The following is a 25,257-nucleotide window of genomic DNA, read 5'->3' as shown; positions in this document are numbered from 1 at the left end:
GGGGGATCATAGGGGGTACACAGTATGGTGGGTGTGGGATGGGGGTACATGGCATGTGGGATGGGGCAATATGGTGTGGGTTGAGGGTATGCTGGGTGATTGGGGGTACACGCTGTGCATGATATGGGGTACACAGCATGTGGGATGGGGCACAGGGCATGCGATACAGGGTGTGTGATACAGGGTCCGTACAGGCTAATATGAGGGGGCAAGGAGTCCAGGAGAGCTGGCTGTATTTTAAAGAAGCCTTATTGAGGTTGCAGGAACAAACCATCCCAATGTGCAGAAAGAATAGCAAATATGGCAGGCGACCAGCTTGGTTTAACAGAGAAATCTTCAGTGAGCTTAAACACAGAAAGGAAGCTTACAAGAAGTGGAAACTTGGACAGATGATTAGGGAGGAGTATAAAAATATTGCTCGAGCATGCAGGGGTGTAATCAGGAAGGCCAAGGCACAATTAGAGTTGCAGCTAGCAAGGGATGTGAAGGGTAACAAGAACGGTTTCTACAGGTATGTTAGCAACAAGAAGAAGGTCAGGGAAAGTGTGGGACCCTTTTTGATGTGGAAAAAGCTGAAGTACTTAAAAAAAAAAAAAAAAAATTAGGAAGCCAAAAAAGAATTTGAAGAACAGCTAGCCAAAGACTCAAAAAGTAACAGTAAATTTTTTTTAAGTACATCAGAAGCAGGAAGCCTGCTAAACAACCAGTGGGGCCACTGGACGATCGAGATGCTAAAGGAGCACTCAAGGACGATAAGGCCATTGCAGGGGGGGGGGGGGGTGTTCTGTAATTCTTTCCATGTACTGCTTGTGTCACATGTGTTCCTATGGAGCTCTACTCCTCCCTTCTGCAAGTCCCCTCCCCATGGAGCTATCCTGCAGGACCTAGGTTCCCCAGGGCTGGGTTCCTGCAGCCCCAGCATCAGATGAACACACCCACACACACACTCACACACCCACACACATCAGCGCAAGTCTGAGTGGACCTGGTCAATCAGTACTCTCAAGCTGACCCCCTTATACGCCCCTGGACTCAACAGGCTGTGTCAAGCAGCACTTTCGAGCTGCCACAGGTACCGCACCGGAACAGAGTAAGTTAGCCAGAGCAGGCCGGGTCGAACAGCACTTCCAGGCTGTCACCCTTGTATGTCATAGGTTCAGCACGTCCCTATCCCCACTTTCACGTCACAATTATACTGGTAGGATCCCACTTGATGAGCAAACCCCACCGGATTTTTAGGCACTACAGGGATCTTTAGCTTAGGTAAGAGGAGCGTTGCTGCAGAGTAAATGGGGAAGCCAAAACCGCAAAAGAGTAAAGTTCAGAGAGAGAGAGACGCAACCAGCTTAACTATAAAAGTTATTTATTGACTAATGATAACTACATAAGAAGCCTAAACCGACATCACAGTTACATCCGGGGTAGGCAGCCTGTGGCACTCACACTGCCCGGGTCCTGGCCACCGGTCTGGGGGGCTCTGCCTTTTCATTTAATTTTAAATGAAGCTTCTTAAACTTTTTAAAAACCTTATTTACTTCACATACAACAATGGTTTAGTGATATATTATAGACTTCTAGAAAGAAACCTTCTAAAAATGTTAAAACGTATGACTGGCACGCGAAACCTTAAATTGGAATGAATAAATGAAGACTCAGCACACCACTTCTGAAAGTTGCCAACCCCTCAGTTACATTATTAAAGGTTAATACCTGAGGTAGAAAAGAAAACAGAGGGAGGGAGGGAGGGATCTCCCCCACTCCATGAGGCTTGAACTGGTCGGGGTTCCCAGGTGATCGTGGTAACTCAGGGTCCTGAGTGCTGGAGGCAGGCAGAGCCCCCAGCACCCATGGCTGCCCAGAGGATTCAGGGGGCCCGGGGTCTTCAGCGGCGGGGGTCCTTCCACTCGGGCACTTCGGCCCCCTGCCGCCAAAGACCTGGAACAGAAGGACCCTCCGCCACCAAATTGCCACCGAAGACCCGGCACTTCGGCGGCGGGTCCCCGGACGGAAGGACCCCCCGCCGCAGGTCTTCGGGGCACTTCAGCAGCGGGTCCCGGAGGGGAAGGATCCCCCGCTGCCGAAGACCTGCGGGTCCTTCACTCGCTCCAGGGGGCCCGGGCCCCCACGAGAGTTTTCCAGGGCCCCCAGAACGAGTGAAGGACCTGCTCTGGGGGGCCCTGCGGGGTCTGGGGCAAATTGCCCCACTTGCCCCCCACTCTGGGCGGCCCTTTAGCACGATCAGTCAGAAGACGATGGAGTTCCTGTGGAACTGATGGAGAGTTTGGATCCAAGCATCAGAACACTTACTTGGGCATAGGTAGGGGTTTTTGTAGAGAGAATGCAATGGTTCAAGGGAGAACACTAGATTTGTTTATGGGTAAACTGATAAGAACAGACACTACACTTGGACCACAGCTCAGCCTAAAGAAAACCCTTGAGTCAATAGGAGCTGATCACTCCTGGCTATGGACGGTGTCCCTTCCAGGGAGCTCACAATGCAACTAGGCTGCTTCAGTATTTGGATATCAATCAAGGATTCATTACTAGAATTGGTCTGATAACTGCTGAGCTGGGTGTGGGCAGGCGTAGGTTCATTAGTATCTGGAGCAGAGATTCCCCAGGATGCAGTGCTTCCCTGCTTTTCTGGTTCCAGAGTTCAGTGTGGTTTTCTGTTCTCCATTCTGTATGCAAATGGAGATGTCTTTGTTCTTGTCACCCTTGTCAGGAGGGGTCTAGGTGTGTCTCCCAACGCCCTTCACTGCTCTCTGCAAGTCTTTTCTCTGATGGGTTTTGGTTTAAGCAGAGGCTGGTGGTGGTGGGGTGTCAGACAGGCTAGATACTGCACCCTGGTTCCCAAAGAACACATAGCTGACTGGTATCAGTATGGAACAGCTGCCGTATAAAGAGAGATTAATAAGACTGGGACTTTTCAGTTTGGAAAAGAGGCAATTAAAGGGCGATATGATAGAGGTCTATAAAATCCTGAGTGGTATGGAGAAACTAAATAAGGACGTGTTATTTACTCCCTCTCCTTACACAAGAACTAGGGGCCACCAAATGAAATTAATAGGCAGCAGGTTTTAAGACAAACAAAAGGAAGTATTTTTTCACACAACGCACAGTCAACCTGTGGAACTCCTTGCCAGAGGAAGTTGTGAAGGCCAAGACTATAACAGGGTTCAAAAAAGAACTAGATACATTCATGGAGGATAGGTCCATCAATGGCTGTTAGCCTCTGTTTGCCAGAAGCTGGGAATGGGTGACGGGATGGATCACTTGAGGATTACCTGTTCTGTTCATTCCCTCTGGGGCACTTGGCATTGGCCACTGTCGGAAGACAGGATGCTGGGCTAGATGGTCTGACCCAGTATGGCCGTTCTTATGTTCTTACTCAGTCCTTTTTTTGCCTCAGTCTTCACAGACAAGGTCAGCTCCCTGATTGCTGCACTGGGCAGCACAGTATGGGGAGGAGGTGAGCAGCCCTCAGTGGTGAAAGAACAGGTTAAGGACTATTTAGAGAAGCTGGACATGCACAAGTCCATGGGGCCAGATGCATCTGAGGGAGTTGGCTGATGTGATTGCAGACTCATTGGCTATTATCTCTGAAAACTCCTGGTGATGGGGGGAGGGCCTAGACGATTGGAAAAAGGCAAATATAGTAGTGTCCATCTTTAAAAAAGGGAAGAAGGAGAATCTGGGGACCTACAGATGGGTCAGCCTCACCTCAATCACTGTAAAAATCATGGAGCAGGTTCTCAAGGAATCCATTTTGAAGCACTTGGAGGAGAGGAAAGTGATCAGGAACAGTCAACGTGGACTCACCAAGGGCAAGTCATGCCTGACCAACCTGATTGCCTTCTATGATGAGATATGGGGAAAGTGGTGGTCATGATATACCTTGACTTTAGCAAAGCTTTTGATACGGTCTCCCACAGTATTCTTGCCAGCAAGTTAAAGAAGTATGGATTGGCTGAATGGACTATAAGGTGGCTAGAAAGCTGGCTAGATCGTCAGGCTCAACGGGTAGTGATCAATGGCTCGATGTCTAGTTGGCAGCCGGTATCAAGCAGAGTGCCCGCAGTGATCGGTTCTGGGGTCGGTTTTGTTCAACATCTTCATTAATGATCTGGATGATGGGATGGATTGCACCCTCAGCACGTTCACGGATGACACTAAGCTGGGGGGGAGAGGTAGATACGCTGGAGGGTAGGGATAGGGTCCAGAGTGACCTAGACAAATTGGAGGATGGGGCCAAAACAAATCTGATGGGGTTCAAAAAGGACAAGTGCAGAGTCCTGCACTTAGGACGGAAGACTCCCATGCACTGCGACAGGCTGGGGACCAACTGCTAAGCAGCAGTTCTGCAGAAAAGGACCTGGGGATTACAGTGGACGAGAAGCTGGATATGAGTCAACAGTGCGTCCTTGTTGCCAAGAAGGCTAATAGCATATTGGGCTGCATTAGTTGTAGCATTGCCAGCTGATCGAGGGAAGTGATTATTCCCCTCTATTCGGCACTGGTGCGGCCACATCTGGAGTATTGTGTCCAGTTTTGGGCCCCCCACTACAGAAGGGATGTGGACAAATTGGAGAGAGTCCAGCAGAGGGCAACGAAAATGATTAGGGGGCTGGGACACATGACTTATGAGGAGAGGCTGAGGGAACTGGGATTGTTTAGTCTGCAGAAGAGAAGAATGAGGGGGGATTTGATAGCTGCTTTCAACTACCTGAAGGGGGGTTCCAAAGAGGATGGAGCTCGGCTGTTCTCAGTGGTGGCAGGTGACAGAACAAGGAGCAATGGTCTCAAGTTGCAGTGCAGGAGGTCTAGGTTGGTTATTAGTTTTCACTAGGAGGGTGGTGAAGCACTGGAATGGGTTCCCTAGGGAGGTGGTGGAATCTCCATCCGTAGCTTGACAAAGCCCTGGCTGAATCATGGAAGATCAGGGTTGGAAGGGACCTCAGGAGGTTCTAGTCCAACCCCCTGCTCAAAGCAGGACCAGTCCCCAACTAAATCATCCCAGCCTGGGCTTTGTCAAGCCTGACCTTAAAAACCTCAAAGAAAGGAGAAGAAAGGAGAGCAGTAGAATACGGACCCTGGACTTCAGAAAAGCAGACTTTGACTCCCTCAGGGAACTGATGGGCCGGATCCCCTGGGAGAATAACATGAAGGGGAAAGGAGTCCAGGAGAGCTGGCTGTATTTTAATGAATCCTTATTGAGGTTGCAGGAACAAACCATCCCGATGTGTAGAAAGAATAGTAAATATGGTAGGTTACCAGCTTGGCTTAACAGTGAAATCCTTGCTGATCTTAAACACAAAAAAGAAGCTTACAAGAAGTGGAAGATTGGACAAATGACCAGGGAGGAGAATAAAAATATTGCTCAGGTGTGCAGGAGTGAAATCTTGAAGGCCAAATCACACTTGGAGTCGCAGCTAGCAAGAGATGTTAAGAGTAACAAGAAGGGTTTCTTCAGGTATGTTAGCAACAAGAAGAAAGTCAAGGAAAGTGTGGGCCCCTTACTGAATGAAGGAGGCAACCTAGTGACCGAGGATGTGGAAAAAGCTAATGTACTCAACCTCTAAGGCTGGGATGATTTAGTTGGTGTTGGAACTGGTTTGAGCAGGGGGTTGGACTAGATGACCTCCTGAGGTTTCTTCCAACCCTGATCTTCTATGATTCTATGACATGGGGTACAGGGCATGGGAGGGGGTACAGGGTACAGTAACTCTTCACTTAGTCGTCCCAGTTAACATTGTTTCATTGCTGATCAATTAGGGAACAGGCTCGTTTAAAGTTGTGCAATGCTCCCTTCTAAGGTCATTTGGCAGCTGCCTGCTTTGTTCACTGCTTGCAGGAAGAGCAGCCCGTCGCCGCGAGCGGGTGGGGGCTTGGAACCAGGGTGGACCGGCAGCCCCCCTATCAGCTCCCCGCTCCCCTAAGTTCCCTGTGCAGCAGCTGCCCAGCAGGCTAACAATTGCAGCTGTTCCTCCCCCCACTGTCATGTGCTGCTCCTGCCCTCTGCCTTAGACCTGCTCCGGGAGCCTCCTGCTTGCTGTGTGGGGGGAGCGGATGAAGAGGGGGGGTAATGTCAGGGCAAGCTGATCCATTAACAAGACCGGGTACTTAAAGGGGAAATGTGCATCTCTCTCTCTCACACACATACAGGTGTGTGTCTCTGTCTCTGTCTGCGATGCTCTCTCCCCTCCCTCCATTCCTGCTCCCTTGTAGAGTGTGAGAGTTAACCCTTGAGGGCTCAGCCAATTGCTAGTTCATCATTTAGCAGTAAGGCATTCCCTGGGAAATATCCCACCCTCTGACTCCTCCACCTCAACCAAGCTTCACAATTACCATTGCTGTGTACCGTATTAAATTGTTTGTTTAAAACTTATAGTGTGTGTGGGTGTGTGTATATATATATATATAGTCTTTTGTCTGGTGAAAAAATTTCCCTGGAACCTAACCCCCCATTTGCATTAATTCTTACGGGGAAATTGGATTCGCTTAACATCGTTTCACTTAAAGTTGCATTTTTCGGGAACAGAACTACAATGTTAAGTGAGGAGTTACTGTATGTGTGGTACAGAGTACAGGGCGTGTGATGGGGTACAGGGTATGTACAATACAGGGTACAGGGTATGTACGGTACAGGGCATGGGATGGGGTACAGGGTATGTGCAGTACAGGATACAGGGCTTGCGATGGGGTACAGGGTATGCGCGATGTGGTACAAGGAAAGTGATGGGGTACAGGGTACAGGGCGTGGGATGGGGTACAGGGCGTGGGATGGGGTACAGGGCGTGGGATAGGGTGCAAGGTATGTGCAATAAAGGGTACAGGGTGTGCGATGGGGTACAGGGTATGTACAATACAGGGTACAGGGGATGGGGTACAGGGTATATGCGGTAAAGGGTACAGGGCGTGCTATGGGGTACAGGGTATGTACAATACAGGGTACAGGGCGTGCAATGCGGTACAGGGCGTGCGATGGGGTACAGGGTATGTGCAATACAGGGTACAGGGCGTGTGATGGGGTACAGGGTATGTACAATACAGGGTACAGGGTGTGTGATGGGGTACAGGATATGTACAATACAGGGTACAGGGCCTGCGATGGGGTACAGGGCATGCAATGGGGCACAGGGTATGTACAATACAGGGTACAGGGCATGGGATGGGATACAGGGTATGTACAATACAGGGTACAGGGCCTGCGATGGGGTACAGGGTGTGCGATGGGGCACAGGGTATGTACAGTACAGGGCATGGGATGGGATACAGGGTATGTGCTGTAAAGGATACAGGGCGTGTGATGGGATACAGAGTATGTGCGATACAGAGGACAGGGCGTGTGATGGGGTACAGGGTATGTACAATACAGGGTACAGGGCATGGGATGGGATACAGGGTATGTACAATACAGGGTACAGGGTGTGTGATGGGGTACAGGGCGTGTGATGGGGTACAGGGTATGTACAATACAGGGTACAGGGCCTGCAATGGGGTACAGAGTATGTGCGATACAGAGGACAGGGCATGCAATGGCGGTATATGTTGCTAGGCTGCGGTTGGGTGTTCCATGTCCCTAGCTGCTCCTCCTCCCATGGCACCGGGATCCCTGCATCCCGCACTCGGCACTTGACCCTGTCTCCTGTGTTGCCAGGTCCCGGATAGTGGCGGCCATGCCGGTCCTTAAGAACCCCTACAAACTGAAGATGGCCACGGCCAACAGGGCACCGGGCGGCACCGGGGAGCTGATCCTGGCCCAGGAGAGCAGCACCAACCCCTTCGAGGAGGATCTGGAGGAGAACTCGGGGGACTCTGTCCTGGGGGAGCAGAACCCCTTCCTGGAGGAGGCAGAGGAGGAGGATGGTGGCTTTGAACGTGACATCATCAACGGCAGCCTGGATCGGCGCCGGGCGACGCGAGAGAAGCTGGCGGGCCTGTCCCCCTTCCGGCTGGGCAAGGGCAAGAAGGGGGCGGGCAAAGAGAAGGCTCCTGCCGGGGACAAGGGGCCCGACCGGCGCCCCTTCCTGGGCCTCGGGTCCCTGGAGAAGCGGAAGGTGCGGCGCTGCTCTGAGGACTTCCGCCTCCTGCAGCTCTTGAACGGGCGGCGCAGGGAGAGCCAGGGCGGGCCGGAGAGCTCCCCGGCCGAGCGCGAGGGTGTCCCCGACGCCGGGAAGCGAATGAACTTCCTCAAGCTGGGCCTGGGGGGCCGGGCGCGCCGGGCCTCGCTGGTGGACAAGCCCAGCCCCACCGAGGCCCCGGAGCCGGCGCTCGCCGCCCAGGAGGTGGAGACCGACGCCAAGGCCCAGGAGCCTCTGTCAGGTGAGCCGGCGTGCGGCCGTGGGAACCGGGCCCTGGGCTCGCCCTCCGTGTTGCAGCTGGGGGGCCCTGCCACGAGGGGGGGATGTGGGGGAGGGTGTGCCCACATACATCCCGGGGTGGCAGCCTGCCCGACGGAGCCACTGATGGGCCGAGTCATGGCGCCGGGGCGCCCCCTCCCCTGGACTGTGAGGAGCTGTGGGGGAGCCCCTCCTCTCCCTGTCTTGGGCACCGCCTGCCCCCCCCACCCCATGAGACCCTACAGCTACCCCATCCCAGGAGCCTCCGTCCACGGGGGAGCCCCCTCCAGCCTTGCTTCTTTCCGTGTTCTTCTCCTCCCCTCCCCCCCCCCCCAACTGAGTCCCGCCCTTGGGTGACAGGTCGGTCCCGCTTCCTGGCCGGCCCCGGTGCTGAGAGGAAGCTGCTGTGGTGAGGGCCAGTCGCAGGGCATCCTGCTCGCAGAGTGGGACCCTGGTGCCGACCGTGACATGCTCCCAGCCGAGATGTGTGTGGGTTCTAGTCCTGGGTCTGAGAGGGGGTCTAGTGGTTAGAGCAGGGGGCTGGAAGCTCGGACTCCTGGGTTCTATCCCCAGCTCTGGGAGGGGAGCAGGGTCTAGTGGTTAGAACAGGGGGCTGGAAGCTCGGACTCCTGGGTTCTATCCCCAGCTCTGGGAGGGGAATGGGGTCTAGTGGTTAGATCGGGTGAGAGGGGGCTGGGAGCCAGAACTCCTGGGTTCTATCGCCAGAGCGGGGAGGGGAGTGGGGTCTAATGGTTAGAGCAAGGGGCTGGGAGCCAGGGCTCCTGGGTTCTATCGCCAGAGCGGGGAGGGGAGTTGGGTCTAATGGTTAGAGCAAGGGGCTGGGAGCCAGGGCTCCTGGGTTCTATCCCCAGAGCTGGGAGGGGAGCAGGGTCTAGTGGTTAGAGCAGGGGGGCTGGGAGCCAGGGCTCCTGGGTTCTATCCCTGGCTCTTGTGTATGTCCATTTGCCTCTCTGCCTCAGTTTCCCCATCTGCACAGTGGGCTCTCCCTACAGCTGGGCTTGGTGTAGGGCATCGCTCTGCATGGGGTGAGCCCCGTCTCTGGGAGTGGGGTTCCTGGACAGGGCAGCCCTGCTGTTGCTAATGGTTCTTGGCAAAACCCCTAAAACCACAGAGGTGCTGTGAGTGACACAGGACGCAGCTGCATGGGATGGGTCCGGCAATGCCCTGGCTGGTGCCTGACCTGGGGCTCCGCCGGAGGGGGGGAGCCAACAATGCGGGGGGCCGAATGGGAAGATAACACGGCACCAGGGCCTGGAACAGCCAGTTCTGAGCAGATCCCTTATCATTCCATGGAGCCGCCCTGTCTGGCCCCCGGCCCCAGAGAGGCCCCATTGTCCCACCCCAGGGCACCAAACCCAGTGGATGGAGAGCAAACACCCGCCAATTAAGGATCCTTTGAGGTGCAAATACATTCCCCCCCATGTTTCTGTTTTAAAGCCAGCTGGTTCCTGACTGGAGATCCAGTGACCATGAGGCCCGCACCTGGGAGGCGCTGGGACGCGCTGAGGAGGGAGGGGTAGGGACCGATACAGATGCAGCGGGTCAGGTCTCTACCTGGGGGGCTGAGGGGGGACGGCATTCTGAGGCTCCCCCTCCAAAAACCCTTGGAAAATCCAGAGTCAGGTGCCCATGCCGAGGCCCGCTTTGCCCCCTGGCGTCTGTGCCTCTCGGTCTCCCTGGGCCACGTTCCCAGCTGCCCTCTGCAGGGCTGGACGTGGGATGTTTCCGTCCCAATGCCAGCGGAGCTTCCCCGGCACGGTGCCGGGAGGGGGCGCGGAGCGAAGTCCTGTTGTGCCCCCGGAGCGGGCGTCCCGCAGAGCTTAGCGTGTGCCGCCCCATGGAAGGAGCTGTCCCGCTGGGGGCGAGGTTTGATGGGCGCAGGAGCTGGCCTGGTGGGGAGCCGGTGAATCAGACATGTGCCCGGAGCAGGCGGGCTGGGGGGGGGAAGCAGGAGATGACCCCGGTGTTCTGCTTTGCCAGGGCCACATGGTGCTCAGTGCCCCTTTCCCTGCTCGGAAGGTCCTGCCACAGGGCGAAGGCAGATGGGGGTGTCACTTGCAGGTCATAGAAGGGAGTCAGAGGTCACCTGAGGGCACCCCCTGCCCCCCCCCCATGCCCAGATAAAGACTCTCCGCTGGTGGAGCACCCCTCCCTGGCAGGGGAGGAGAAGGGGGGCACTATCTGCTCCCCCCGCAGGCCCAGCACCCCATGTCACCAGCCTGCCCAGGCTGGCCGTGGGTCCCAAGGGCTGGGCAGCGCTGTGCGCCCAGGTGTTGGGCCATGTACTGTGCCCCTCACCCCAGCCAGGGGCCATGCTGTGGACTGTGCCTCCCCCCAACACTGTGCCAGGTGCTGTTCCCCAGGGCGAGGTGGCGGGACACCATGAGGGCACAGTGGCCGGCCCCTGGCTGGGTTGGGGCTGGGCGCGGCTCGGGGCGGCTCATGGCCACGCTTAGGACCGTCCCCAGCCCAGCCCAGCCCAGCTAAGCGTCTGGGGAGGCCGGCAGGTGCTGTTCTGCTGCCAGCCTCCCCGGACGCTGATCCAGCAGCCGGCGGGCTCCGGCAGACGGAGTGTCCCGCCCCACTGGGCAGCGCAGAGGTGGGCACTTCCCAGCCAGCGTGGGGCAGGGACACTCTGTCCCCCATATGTGCCCCTGCCAGCCGGGCATAGTTGTACCTGCCCCCCTGGGCTGGGGTCACTGGCTGCTGGCTCTTCAGCTGACCTGGAGGGCAGAAGGCAGCCCTGGCAGGGGCAGGGGGGCGGCAGGGGGCATGTCTGGCTCCAACCTAGAGTCCAGGTTCTCCAGAAGGGCTGGGGCCAACGTAGAGCCAAGCTGGGGTTCTGCGTCCCGGCTCCGCTTCCCCCCGAGCAGAGTTTGTGCTGGGGAAGTGGCCAGAGCCGGAGTGTGTGTGGGGTTACGCTCCTGACCCACGGCCCTTCTCTGTCCCACACCCAGCTCTGCCGGTGCCCCTCACTCCCGACCCGCAGCCCCCTGCCAGCCCAGTCCCGGGCTCCCCCACCCCCCCAGCTCTGCTGGTGACCCTCACTCCCGACCCGCAGCCCCAGCCCTGGGATCCCCCACCCCCCACACTCTGCCGGTGACCCTCACTCCCGACCCGCAGCCCCCTGCCAGCCCAGTCCCGGGCTCCCCCACCCCCCGAGCTCTGCTGGTGCCCCTCACTCCTGACCCGCAGCCCCCTGCCAGCACAGCCCTGGGCACCCCCACCCCCCCAGCTCTGCCGGTGCCCCTCACTCCCGACCCGCAGCCCCCTGCCAGCCCAGCCCTGGGCTCCCCCACCCCCCCAGCTCTGCCGGTGCCCCTCACTCCCGACCCGTAGCCCCAGCCCTGGGATCCCCCACGCCCCCGCTCTGCCAGAGATCCTCACTCCCAACCCGCAGCCCCAGCCCTGGGGGTCCCCCACCACCCCCTCTGCTGGTGCCCCTCACTCCTTACCCGCAGTCCCCTGCCACCCCAGCCCTGGGCTCCCCCCTCCCCCCCCGCTCTGCTGGTGACCCTCACTCCCGACCCGCAGCCCCCTGCCACCCCAGCCCTGGGCTCCTCCACCCCCCACACTCTGCCGGTGCCCCTCACTCCCAACCCGCAGCCCCAGCCCTGGGGTCCCCCACCACCCCCTCTGCCAGTGCCCCTCACTCCCGACCCGCAGCCCCCTGCCAGCCCAGCCCTGGGCTCCTCCCTCCCCCCCCCGCTCTGCCGGTGACCCTCACTCCCGAGCCACAGCCCCAGCCCTGGGCTCCCCCACCCCCCCAGCTCTGCCGGTGCCCCTCACTTTCAACCCGCAGCCCCAGCCCTGGGCTCCCCCACCGCCCCTTCTGCCGGTGCCCCTCACTTTCAACCCGCAGCCCCAGCCCTGGGCTCCCCCACCGCCCCTTCTGCCGGTGCCCCTCACTCCCAACCTGGCCAGCCCCAGCCCTGGGCTCCCCCGCAGCTCTGCCAGTGCCCCTCACTCCCGACCTGCAGCCCCCTGCCAGCCCAGCCCCGGGCTCCCCTTCCCCCGGGGTCCGTGCTGACCTCTCTGCTCCGCTGCCCGCAGTGCTGGAGATTCTGAACCTGATTCAGCAGCGGGACCTGCTGGCGGCAGACAAGCACATCATCGAGCTGGAGGTGGAGTGCGGGCGGGAGGGCCCCCCGAGCGGCGAGGCTGGGGCCGGCAGCCGCAAGGCCAAGGACGTGGCGCTGCTGTACGAGGCCCTGCTCCAGCAGCTGTGGGCTATGCTGGCCGAGGCCCTGGCGGCCCGAGGCACCTACCCGGCCCTGGAGCTGATGGTGCGGGTGATCGAGCAGGAGGAGGCCGCGGACCGGCGGTGGCTGGAGGCGCAGGGGGGCGGCGCGGGGCCCCGGCCCCGGGCCATGCGCCGCAGGTGGGCCGAGGCGGTGAAGCGGGCGGTGGGGCGAGCGGCTGGGCCAGTGCGCGGAGGACAGTGGCGGCCCCCTGGCGGGGCACGTGGAGCGCCTGACCCGCTGCTTGGTGGAGGACCTCAGCGCCGTCAGGACCCACCTGCTGCCGGCGTATCCCCCCGAGTACCAGGCCCTGGACGTCTACGCCCGCAGCTACCATGAGGGGCTGGCCCAGCTGCTGGGCAGCATCGCCCAGAGGAACCTGTCCATCGCCGAGCTCTACTTCCTCCTGGATTGGCACAGCAACACCTACCCCAGGTGAGGGGCGGGGCTGGCTCCTGGAGCGGGGGCGGGGGCGGGGGGCAGGGACGGGCTGGTATGTGGGGGGGGGGTGAGGGGCAGGGCTGGTACCTGGCACTGGGGCCCTGTAAGCTGGCACTGGGAAGGGGGCTGTGCAGGGGGGGGCCCTGCTCTCATGGCTGTCTCTGCCCCCAGGGAGGTGCTGGGGCGGCTGGACATCGCCCCACTGCTCAGCGCCCACGAGCTAGAGCCCCTGCTGCCCCCCGAGACCCGGCGCCGCTTGGAGGAGGCCTGCGTTGCGGCAGTGAAGGTAACAGCGGGGCCTGGTGCCCACCCCCCACGGCGCCTCCTCCCTCCACTCTGCCTCCCCATGGCAGCTTCAGGCTCCTCCCCTGCCCCCTGCGGCGCCACCGCGCTCCTGCCCCACTCCCTCCCCATGGCACCTCCCCACCCCCTTCTCTTCCCCTGGGTGCCTCTGCGCTGGGAGTGGGTGATTTTCCCCCCCAATAGTCCAGGGGGTTGCGGGTGTCAGTCCTTTAATAAGTAGGTGGGGGGAGCTGGTCGGGGGCGGGAGGATTTACAGTCCGGCCGAGCTGCAGGGCCTGGCTGGGAGCCGGCCAGCTGGACGCCAGGCCATAGGGTGAGAGGTGCTAGGGCAGCCCATGCGCCCCCCCCACCGGTGACATCTTCTCTGTTTCCACCTAGACCAAGATCGTGGCAGACATGAGCCGGGAGCTGCGGGAGGAGGAGCAGCGCTGGGCACAGGAGCCTGGACGGGACCACAGCCAGCTGGAGCTGTCCAGCCGGGTGATCTCTGTGCGTCCAGGGCCAGGCCGCTCACCGCTACCCGTCTGCACTGGGCCCCCCACTCTCCCTCCGGCAGTGCCTGGCCCCCGGGCCCCCCGCTCCCCCTCCGGCCGTGCCTGGCCCCCGGGCTCCCCACTCCCCCTCCCCCTGTGCCAGGCCTTCCCTGCCACACACAAACCCTCCCTCCCCCCCATGCAGTCAGCTGTTCACCCTCCAGGCGCTAGTGGCCTCAGCCTCTCGTGCTGGCTGAGCGGGGCCAGGAGTCGCCCGTTGGGCCCACGGGTGCCAGGGCAGAGGGCAGCCCCTGGCCCAGCCGAGCCGGCCTGGGGCTTGATCCAGGCTCCTCCTCTCCCCCCTTCCCTGGCGGCCAGGTCCAGCCTTCCCCTCCCTCCCCCCCCGTCCCATTACCCAAGCCGCAGCCTGGCTCTCCCAGCTCCCCATGGACCCTGGGTGTGGGGTGGGCCCATGTGCCCATCCCCCTAGAGCCAGGGCAGGGCTATAGGCTTATCCCCGGGCTCGCCCATCCTGGATCCCAACCCCTGCCAAGACACGGCTGCCCCGGGGGGACACCTGCCCCCTACTGGCTGCCCCAGGGCTCTTCGCTTGCTGGCCCCTCTGTGGGTGCCCGGCCTTGGGGATGCCATCAGGGGCCCATGCTGATCAGCTGCGGCTCCCACTGGCAGAGGGCACAGGCGGGCTCTGCCTGTCTCTCCCTGCCCTCTCCGGGCTCTAGGGGCTGCAGGGGAAAGCTGCCAACAACAGACGGGGCCCCGGGGCCGGTCCCCTGGGCCAGAGAGTCAGTCCTCTGCCCCCGCGAGCTGTGCAGTGGGCCTGTGCGGGGCTCCCCTCTGCCAGCCAGCCAGCACCACCCCCCAGGCTGCCCACTGGCCAGCCCCCCTCAGCGCCGCGCCCCGCGGGAGCAGACAGCTGCTGAGCTAGGCCTGGCCTGTGCTGGGTACCGGGGGCGTGGCTGGACCTGCCCTGGGCTGGCAGCTCGCAGCCCCTCCCCAGGCAATGCTGGGTGCAGCTGATGGTGCCCGGGGCTTGGGCAGGGCCTGCTGGGGCCTCCCTTTTGTTGCTGTCGGGGGTGAGTCAGTCGTGCCCGCCGGAGGTTTGGGGGCCCCCAGTCCGTGCGTCCGGCAGCAGGAGGCTCCCCGCTCCCCCAGCAACTCAGTGGCCTGCTCCTCTCCCTGCAGGTGCTGAAGGCCCATGTGGACAAAGCCCCCCGGATCACGCCGGAGTTCGGGGAGCAGATAGTGCTCTGCTGTCTGACTGGTCTGGCCGAGTTCCTGCAGAGGTACGCCGGGAGGGGAGAGGGCGGGAGGCTACACCAAGGCCCTGTTCTGGGGGGGTCATGTGGGACTCATGGGGCGGGGGGACAGCAGGTGGAAGGGCTTCCCGGTGGGGGGGAATCGGGATGGGTTCCCAGCCACCACCACCACCCTGGCTCCCAGCCCCACACACACACCCCCAGCGCGGCCAGCCCCGCCCCCGGGCTGGGAGACCTGTGGGCTGTGCGGAGCGATGGGCCCTGTTAATAATACTGTGTGAATTGCCAGTCGGTCAGAGGGTCCCTAGGTCCTGGCCCCAGCATCAGGCGCTGCAAGGCTCAAACCCAGGAGCTGTCTCTTGGCGAGAGCCCGGGGCGCGGGACGCAGCAAAGCCTGGGGGACTTTCACTGGACTCGGCGAAGAAGCCAGGAGGGCTTCAAGCCACGTGACCCGGTCAAAGCCCCCGGCCCAGCCCGCAGCACTAGCCCTGGGCCGAAGCGCTTCCTGGGGGCCCTGGCGGTGACAGGCAGCAGCCGGCCCTGTCTCTGGCGTGCCGATGGCTCTGATGGGCCCAGCCGGGTTGCAGGGTCAGATGGGGGCTACCCAGCTGATGACTGAAGACCCCGCTCCGCATGGTGGTTTCCTGTTAGCGATAGGCTAGTGCTCAAATCCAGCCGTTTCCCCAGCGTAGGAGGGAGGTGCCCTTCTCCTGCAGGGTAACAGATTCATCTGTGTCCAGGCCCGTTTAGCTCAGCCCCGGCACGCCCTGCTCGGCCCATGGACGGTCGTTACTCCCCTGTCCCTGCGGTGGTGCCGTCTCCCACTGAGGTTCCCCAACCCTCGGGGGAACCGTCAGGACGTCTGTCCAGCCCCCTGCCCAGGCTAGCATCTCCCAGGCCTGCAGATTTCCTGCCTTAGGGCTGAAGACAAGGAAGGCCAAGCCAGCCCCGTGGGCTACAGCCCTCGGCTCAGGTTTCTCTCCCCTCCCCATGCTGGGCGGGGTTTGGTCTGGGGGAGGAGGGGGCCTAGGAGGTGACGGCTGAGCGGAGGATGAGGGTGCGGGTCCCTCCCCTGGGGTCCGTCAGAGAGAGCACTGTGGGACATGTGCCTGGCAGTACAAGGATGCCCTTCCTGGGCAGGGAGGGGTAGGGATCCCCCCCCAGGGCTGTCCCTGGTATAGAGGGTGGGGATCCCCCCAGAGCCTCAGGACACCCCTTCAGCACGTGCCATCTCTCCCTTTTGCAGCTTTCAGAGCAAGGTGGAGCAGTTCCACGAGGGGCCCGGCAAGAGCGGCCCCCCCACCGACAGCTATGTGGGCAGGACCATCGCGCTCGTCAACTGCTGCCCCCCCTTCAGGTGCAGGGCCCCCATACCTTTTGCCTGCCCAGGGCTGGGGGGTGGCAGACCTGGGTGCTGGGGTGAGCCAGCCCATCCCCCTGCCCGAGTCCAGGGGCCTACAGAGCCTGTAGCAGGCACCCTGCGTCCCCTGGTGTGGCTGTGCCTGCCCCCAAGCCCCGCATTGGGTCCCTTGTGGCCAAGTTTCGCCCCCCCCAGCCTCCTGCTGGGTACCCCCGTGTCGTCCCCCCCCCCGGCTCCCCACTGGGTTCCCTCCCTAGTCCTGCCCCCCAAGGACCCCTGCTGGACTCCCCTGAGGTCCCCCTGCTGGGCTAGGCTCTCTGCCCCACAGCCATACCCAAGGCCCCCTGGCTGGAGAGCATGGCAAGATCTGGGCCCCTGCCAGGGTGATGGGGGCCTGGGGCCCATGCCTGGAGGGGGCGTTGCTGCAGAGCATTGTGGGCTGGCTTGCTGACAGGTGCCGTTCCCCCAGGGAATACGTGGAGCAGCTGGCGCAGTTTGGCCACTCGGAGAGCGATGCCCCCCAGCGCCAGGCCAGCGCCGCCCTGGACAAGGTGACCCGGCTCTGCAACCGTGTCCTGGCCCAGCAGCTCTTCGAGGAGCTCCGGGTACGTGGGGGCAGGCCAGGGCACTCGTGGGACACGGCCTGGGTCTGTCTCAGGGGGGAAGGTTGGTCTGTCTGAGGACCCAGTGTTCAGATAGATCAGGGGTTCTCAAACTGGGGGTCGGGACCCCTCAGGGGAGTCATGAGGTTATTACATGGGGGGTCGCGAACAGTCAACCTCCACCCCAAACCCCACTTGCCTCCAGCATTTATAATGGTGTTAAATATATAAAAAAGTGTGTTTAATTTATTAGGGGGTCACACTCAGAGACTTGCTGGGTGAAAGGGATCGCCAGTAAAAAAGTTTGAGGCCCACTGAGATAGATCATGAGAGAGTCAATATCCTGCCCCTCTATCAATCCGTATACACCCACACCTGGCAGACTGCGTGCGGGGCTGGTCGCCCCAGCTCTAACCCAAGAGGTTAGAATTGGGAAAGGCGCAGAGAAGAGGGTGGAGCAGAGATTAAAAGACGGGGACTGTTCAGCTTGGAAAAGAGATGACTAAGGGGGATATGACAGAGGTCTATAAAATCGTGCCTGGTCTGGAGAAAGTGACTAGGGAAGTATTATTTACCCATTCACATCATACAAGAACCGGGAAATTAATAGTCAGCAACAAACAGAAGGAAGTAATTCTTCGCACAACGCAATGAACCTGTGGAACTCCTTGCCAGGGGATGTTGTGAAGGCCAAAACTTATAACTGGGTTAAAAAAGCTCCTGGAGGACCGGTCCATCAGTAGTTATTAGCCAAGATGGGCAGGGACCCAGCCCCATGCTCTGGATGTGGGTGTCCCTAGCCTCTGACTGCCAGAAGCTGGAACTGGACAACGGGATGGATCACTCGATAATTCCCCTGCTCTGTTCGTTCCCTCTGAAGCGTCTGGCATCAGCAACTGTCAGAGCCAGGTGTGATGGAGTCCCCGGGCGATGCTCTGGAACTGCTCCCCACAAAGCCAGTCAGGACTCTGGGGAGCCTCCTCTCTCAGAGCAGACTGTTTTCAGGGCAAGAAGCTCACACGGCTTCACCTTTCTGGGTCTGATCTTGGAGCATTCAGCATCCTCTGCCCCTCCGTGCGCTTCCCACAGCAAGTCCGCCCAGGCCGGTACTGGGGAAGCTAGAGGGTCCTGCACCCCCACTTCGCAGTCAGACGTGGCTTTTAGCCAGCAAGTAAAATAGAGGTTTATTAGATGACAGAAACACGGTCTAAAACAGAGCTTGTAGGTACAGAGAACGGGACCCCTCAGCCGGATCCATTTTGTGGGGGGGCTGCAAGCCAGACAACCCCGTCTGCACTCACTTCCCGTCTTCAGCCAGCTCCAAACTGAAACTCTCCAGCCCCTCCTCTCTGGCCTTTGTCTCTTTCCCGGGTCAGGAGGTCACCTGATCTCTTTGCTCTCTAACACCTTTAGCTAGCCCCTTGCAGGGGGGAAGGGCCCCGGCCATTAGTTGCCAGGAGACAGAGTGTCGGCCATTTATGCACACTGGCCTTTATCCCACCACCTAGAGACTTAAGAAATGCATAGGGGAAACTGAGGCACCCCAACACTATTCAGAGGAAACATCAAGAACAGTCTCACTTCGTCACAACAGGATACTGGGCTAGCGGGGCCATTGGTCTGACGCAGCCTGGCCTAGCTGGGGGGCAGGTAGGCCTGTCTGAGCCAGAGGCGGGGCGAGGTCGCAGAGGCCCTGGGGGTGCCCGGCTCTGAGGCTGGCCTCTCCTTTCAGCCCTACTTCCCCAAGCTGATGAAGAGGAAGTGGCTGACCAGCTCGGAGAGCTTCGACGCCATCATCGCGCTGCTCACGGACTACACTCAGAAGCTGCGGAAGATGCAGCCAGAGCCGTACGAGGTGGGTGCTGCCGAGGGCGCGGGGAGCAGGCACACGGGATGGGGACGCAGTCTGCCCCTGGGCCGCCGCCTGGGCAGAAGGGAGAGCAGCCCGTGCCGCCCGGACACCCCCAGCGGCTCCTGCCCCCGCCACGGCCCCACCCCCCTATCCCAGCCCCCACAACCCTGGTGCCGCTCCAGGCCATGCCCCACTGCCCTGGTATCACAGAGTCCCCGGGCGATGCTTTGGAACTGCTCCCCACAAAGCCAGTCAGGACTTTGGGAAGCCTCCTCTCCCTTGGAGCAGACTGTCTTCAGGGCAAGAAGCTCACACGGCTTCACCTCCTGGGTCTGCCCTTGGAGCATTCAGCATATGCCCCTCCGTGCGCTTCCCACAGCGAGTCCGCCCAGGCGGGGTCCTGGGAAGCCAGAGGGTTCTGCACCCCCCACTTCGCAGTCAGACGTGATTCTCAGCCAGCCAGTAAAACAGAGGTTTATTAGATGACAGGAACACGGTCTAAAACAGAGCTTGTAGGTACAGAGAACAGGACCCCTCAGCCGGGTCCATTCTGGGGCCCAGTGAGCCAGACAACCCCGTCTGCCCTGACTTCCCGTCCCCAGCCAGCTCCAAACTGAAACCCCCTCCAGCCCCTCCTCTCTGGCCTTTGTCTCTTTCCCGGGCCAGGAGGTCACCTGATCTCTTTGTTCACCTTTAGCTATCCCCTTGCAGAGGGAAGGGCCCCAGCCATTTGTTGCTAGGAGACAGATTGTCAGCCATTATGCACACTGGCCTTTATCCCACCACCTAGAGACTTAAGAACTGTATAGGGGAAACTGAGGCACCCCTACAGTATTCAGAGGAAACATTAAGAACAGTCCCACTTCGGCACATCTCTCCCCCCTTCAAGACTGAACTGAGCGAGGTCACTTTAGCCGGTGACCTGGGGAAGTTCGAACCCACCAACGTTCCCATGGATGCCCCATCATCTCCCATTCCTTGGTGGGAGTTACACCAGGCCCTTCCAGTTTCAGGCCCTCCCGTGGGTCTGTTGTGCTTGATGGCGCTTGCAGGCTGCATGTGGGAAGGTTTATGCGGCCCGTACCCTTTTGCCACCCCAATCCCTCTGGGGTTTAAACTGGGATTGGGTCTTTTCCCAGCGCTCCAGTTTGGAGGGCTGCAATTCGGGCTCTCATGGTTAAGAGCCCCCCATCTTGACCTTGGCCACCCTCTGAACAGGTGTCTCTGTCCCCAGCAGCTCGGCCTCAGCCCCTTGCATTTGACGCCGCGACGTCGGAGGAGAGTGGTCAGTATACACAGTAAAGATACAGCTGCAGCTTTCTAAGGGCCTGCACCATGGCCGGGCATTTCTTCTCTGAGGCCGCATAGTTCTGCTCCCGGGGCAGCAGTTTCTTGCTCAGGTACCCGATGGGGTGTCTCCCCCGCTCAGCATCGGCTTGCATCAGCCCCGTGCCCAGCCCTGCATCTGAGGTGTCGGTGAACACTGCAAAAGGCTTGGCAAAGTCTGGGTTTACCAGATTTACCGAGCCCTGGATTAGAGTCTCCTTAAGTGTACAGAAAGCCCTCTGGCACTGCTCAGTCCAGACCACCTTGTCTGGCTTACCCTTCTCACAGAGCTCAGGGATGGGGGCAGCTAGTGGGTAAGGTGGGGTAGCACCCCGCCATCCTGATAAAGGCCTGGACTTGTTTCTTGGTCTGGGGTATGGGCCAATCTTTGATCATCTCCACCTTGCACTTTTCGGCTTTTACCGTCAGTCTTGCCTCCTTGAGGCAGCCCAGCACCCTCTTCACCTGGGACATCTGTTCCTCCCAGGTCTGGCTAAAGACACACATGTCATTGACGTACACCAGGGCCAAGTTCTCCATCCCCCTCAGCTTGTCTAGAATCTCCCCAGGCCTAGGCATGGGGTAGGCCTTGGACACAGTGATGGCTTTAAGCTTCCGATAGTCCCCACAAAACCAGATCATCCTGTCTTCCTTGGGGACCAGCCCCACGGGTGAGGTCCACGGGCTGTTGAACGGCTGGATCACATCTAAAGCCAGCATGTCCTTGACCTCTCTCTCTCTCTCTCCAGGTTCTGGGCTGCTTTCCCAGTGACTCTGAACGGGGAACACCTGATGGGGAGATTGGCTCCCACCTCAGGGAAGAGATCCACCAAGGGGTCTTCCCCCTTCTCCCAGTCTTCCCCTTCCAGGTCCAAGGGTCCCCTCACTCTCCTCCCATACAGCAGCTCGAAAGGGAAGAACCCTGTGGATTCCTGGGGCACCACCCACTGCCTCCCGATTCCCCACAGTTCTACTTCCCCTTGGGGAGCCCATTCCTGGTACAGGGATCCCTTCTCCCACAGGACTCTGTCCCTGCAGCCTTCCCCAAGGGGGTTTGCAGCACTGTGGCCAGAAAGTTCCCTTAGCTTCTCCAAGGAGGGATCCTTCTGCAGCTCGGTCTGGAATTCAGCTGCTGGGGAAGGGAGTGGGACCTGTTCCCTCTCGCTGGCTGAGCGTGGGGTCACATCCCCTCTGAGCCCTGTCCCTGGTAGCTCCATCCCTGCTGTGTAATCACTTCCCAGCAGCACGTCTGGACCAGGCAAACCTGGTGGGCAGCCGACCTGCCCTCCTGTGTGTCCCCCCACTCAGCTGGGGTCTCAGCTCCCACCGTGCTCAGCGCTGCCCTGGCTGTCCCAGTGGGGGCAGGCAGCGAGCTCTCTGCTCTGGTCACAGCATCAGAGCCAGCATGAGCCCCCTCTCTGGTGTGCAGGGGGGCGGGGAGCATCTCTCCCTCCCACTCCGCCCCAGGGGTCTGGTTACAGGTAGGCAGGTACCCTGAGCCCAGCAGCTCCTCCCTCCTGCCAGCCAGGTCATTTTGCATTTTCACTGACCATTTCCATCTTAGCCAATTGGTTCCCTGGATTCAAATTCAAATCTTCCGCCATTACAGGAGCAGGGCCTGGATCCTGTCCCAAAGAGAGACAGTCACCCCCCAACAGGACCTCACAGCCGATATCCTGGAGAACCCCAACGACCAGCCAGCCCGACCCCTCCTGGGTCTGCACAGGGATCCGGGCCATAGGCAGGGCGAGGGCCTTCATCCCGGGGACCTTCACCCAGGTCACACAGCCCCTCGCATCTGAGGCTGCACTACCCGGGGCCTGACAACAGTTCTCTCTGTCCCAGGATCTTGCCACCCCAGGCATGTCCCCCCCATTGACCCTCACCTTCCGCTCCCACTGGGGGTCCGAGGGACCTGAGCCCAGGAGGCTCCACACAGACGTATAGGCCGGGGCCAGGAGTGGGAGCCTGTCCACCACCCCACCCATCTAGCTGACAGTGTCTATGGCCTTGGGACCCAGCACGGGAGCTACATACCGGGGCTCTTCCTCAGGGTCCCCCTGGTTCAAATCACCTGCCTGCTCGAAGGCTGTGTGGTGGGTATCCACATCCCCCCCCCCTCCTTAACCAGGGGCAGCAATTTAGTGTCGAGGTTCCCTGCGGTACTGGCAGCCCGGGGTCTATCCCCACTCACCCCTGGGAAGCCCCCTATGCCTCTCCGCTCCACCAGCGCCAGTCCATGCTCCTGTTTCTTCTCCTGCAGCTTTTCCTTGGGCTCTTGCTCTCTTGGACTCAACTCCAAACCCATCCATCTCTGATCCCCTGATGGGGAACCCGATCGTGAAGACCCCTGTCTGGTTGGGGACCAGACTCTGGGGAATGCCTGGCTACCGCTCCAGCTGCTCCCAGATTCTCTTGTAGCCCCATCCGGGTCAGGAATCTGCTCCTCAGAGCGGTCCTCGTCCTCCAGCTGCAGGATTAACTGGGCCTTGGTGAACTTTCCAATGCGTAACCCTCTCTTTTTGCACAGGATCACAATGTCCTTCTTGAGGAGATGGTGATAGGCCATCACTCCGCTGTTCCCAAGTTGCTCTGGACTCACAGGCCTGTGCTCTTAGCTCCCCCACGGTTTCCAGGAAGACCCCCCAGTGTGCCAGCCCTTCTCGAGGTCAACACCTCTTTGCCAGAGTCGAGCTGCTGACTTCTCCGCCCCTGGGACCGCTCGCTGCAATCTCCAGGGGGACCCCGTTACTCCAACAGTCCTTCTCGCTGGTCACACACTCCCAGGGGTTAATCGCCCCCTGAAACCGTCCCTCTCTGAGCCTTCAGCATTCCTGGTCCTTATTATCCGTCCTTCATTTTACTGCTTCCCAGACACTTACTGCAAGAAGCGCCATTCACAGAGTGCCGTACATCCCACTCTGCCACGAGTTGTCACAGAGTCCCCCGGCGATGCTCTGGAACTGCTCCCCACAAAGCCAGTCAGGACTTTGGGGAGCCTCCTCTCCTTGGAGCAGACTGTTTTCAGGGCAAGAAGCTCACATGGCTTCATCTTCCTGGGTCTGCCCTTGGAGCATTCAGCATATGCCCCTCCGTGCGCTTCCCACAGCAAGTCCGCCCAGGCGGGGTCCTGGGGAAGCCAGAGGGTCCTGCACCCCCACTTCGCAGTCAGACGTGACTCTCAGCCAGCCAGTAAAACAGAGGTTTATTAGATGACAGGAACACGGTCTAAAACAGAGCTTGTAGGTACAGTGAACGGGGCCCCTCAGCCGGGTCCATTCTGGGGCCCAGCGAGCCAGACAACCCCGTCTGCCCTCACTGAAACTCTCCAGCCCCTCCTCTCTGGCCTTCGACTCTTTCCCAGGCCAGGAGGTCACCTAAGGGGTGAAAGTAACTTACAGGACTTACCGGTAGGGCTGGAGTCCTGAGGGGGGCGTGGCCTCAACTGGAAGAGGCGGGGCCTCTCAAGATTTAAAGGCCCTGGGGCACCAGCTGTGGCTGGGAGCCCCAGGGCCTTTAAATCACCCCGGATATCCCAGCTGCAGAGGTGGCTGGGAGCCCCCGGGGCTCAGGGGCAAATTAAAGGGCTCGGGGCTCCCTGCAGCGGCGGGAGCTGCGGGCAGGATTTAAAGGGCTCGGAGCACCCCGCCCGGTGCAATCTGGCACGGTGTACTGGCTTTTGCTGGTATGCCAGATCGGACCGGACCGGCTTACTTTCACCTCTGGGTCACCTGATCTCTTTGTTCACCTTTAGCTATCCCCTTGCAGGGGGGAAGGACCCCGGCCATTTGTTGCCAGGAGACAGAGTGTCGGCCATTATGCACACTGGCCTTTATCCCACCACCTAGAGACTTAAGAACTGCATAGGGGAAACTGAGGCACCCACACAGTATTCAGAGGAAACATTAAGAATAGTCCCTCTTCGTCACACATGGTCCTGGCCCCTCCTTCTAGGACTTCCGAGTTGCTGAGCTGGACGCTCTGGGACCTGCACCAGTGGGACAACGTCCAGGGGAGGCTTCTCCTGGAGATTCTGCAGCTGAAGGCCCTGGGGACAGGGAATAGCCGCAGCGCAGTGCACTCCGGCCACGCCCCCGATCCGCCCCCTGTGGGGCCTGGGGGCGGGGAATAGCCGCAGCGCAGTGCGCTCTGGCCACGCCCCCGATCCGCCCCCTGTGGGGCCTGGGGGCGGGGAATAGCCGCAGCGCAGTGCGCTCCGGCCACGCCCCCAATCCGCCCCCTGTGGGCCCTGCGGGCAGGGAATAGCCACAGCGCAGTGCGCAGCAGCATTCCTGGGGGCTCCCCCCCGCCCTGGCAGCCCAGCTGGGGGGAGCAGAGCCCCCCCGCGGAGTCCACCCCTCCCCTGCAGGTTGCCCAGCTGAGCCTGCCCTGTGGCCCGCAGGTGCTGGTGAACGAAGTACACCGGTGGGTGCTGCTCCAGTACGTCCGGCCCCTGCTGCAGGTCCGGCTCGTCTGCAGCTCGAACAAGATGAGAGGCAAGGTGGCGGCCCGGCTGGAGGACGAAGGCCGTCAGCTGCAGGAGCTCTTTGGCCAGCTGGTGAGCTGGGGCGAGGCTGGGAGGGTGCGGGGGGCCCGCTGCACAGTGGGGCAGGGCGGGCTGCCCTGTGAGGACCTCCCCCCCCCCTCCCCCGGGGCTGAATCTCCAGTATTGCTCAGCTGGGGCGGTGGATTGGGAGAGGGGAGGGGGTCTGAGCTGCAGGCTGCCCAGAGGGGGGTTCCTGGTGGAGGGCAGAGCCTGGCAGTGCCAGCCGGCCCAGCTTGGGGTAAAACGGTGAGGGTGGAGCCGGGATACCCAGCACGTCCTGTTGCCCTGTGTCAGGACTGTGCCGGGATCGGGGCACCGGACGCTGCGCAGACACCGAGCCCTGCCTGCTGGAGTTCCCTGTGTGAACAGACGCGGGGTGGAAGAGGAAACTGAGGCACGGCGCAGGGCAGTGATGGGGCTCGGTTCCCCCAGCGGGGGGGTGACGGAGCCGGGACGAGCACCAGCCTCCAGCC

General features: G+C 60.4%; 1 protein-coding gene across 1 annotated transcript in view; it reads left to right on the top strand.

Annotated features, from left to right (window-relative positions):
• Positions 1-25,257, top strand: part of EXOC3L2 (exocyst complex component 3 like 2) — a 37,391-nt gene that overhangs the window by 7,173 nt on the left and 4,961 nt on the right. Inside the window, 10 exon segments of the mRNA XM_065570687.1 lie at positions 7,661-8,325; positions 12,417-12,772; positions 12,774-13,039; positions 13,217-13,331; positions 13,727-13,837; positions 15,025-15,125; positions 16,345-16,455; positions 16,928-17,063; positions 18,793-18,915; positions 24,641-24,796. Of these exon segments, the coding sequence (XP_065426759.1) occupies positions 7,680-8,325; positions 12,417-12,772; positions 12,774-13,039; positions 13,217-13,331; positions 13,727-13,837; positions 15,025-15,125; positions 16,345-16,455; positions 16,928-17,063; positions 18,793-18,915; positions 24,641-24,796 (2,121 nt within the window). The 5' untranslated portion in view covers positions 7,661-7,679.

The sequence above is a fragment of the Chrysemys picta genome, chromosome 17, assembly GCF_011386835.1.
Source record: "Chrysemys picta bellii isolate R12L10 chromosome 17, ASM1138683v2, whole genome shotgun sequence".
NCBI lineage: Eukaryota > Metazoa > Chordata > Testudines > Emydidae > Chrysemys > Chrysemys picta.
Note: the sequence above shows the minus strand (reverse complement) of the source record. Positions and strands in the feature narration are given on the sequence as shown.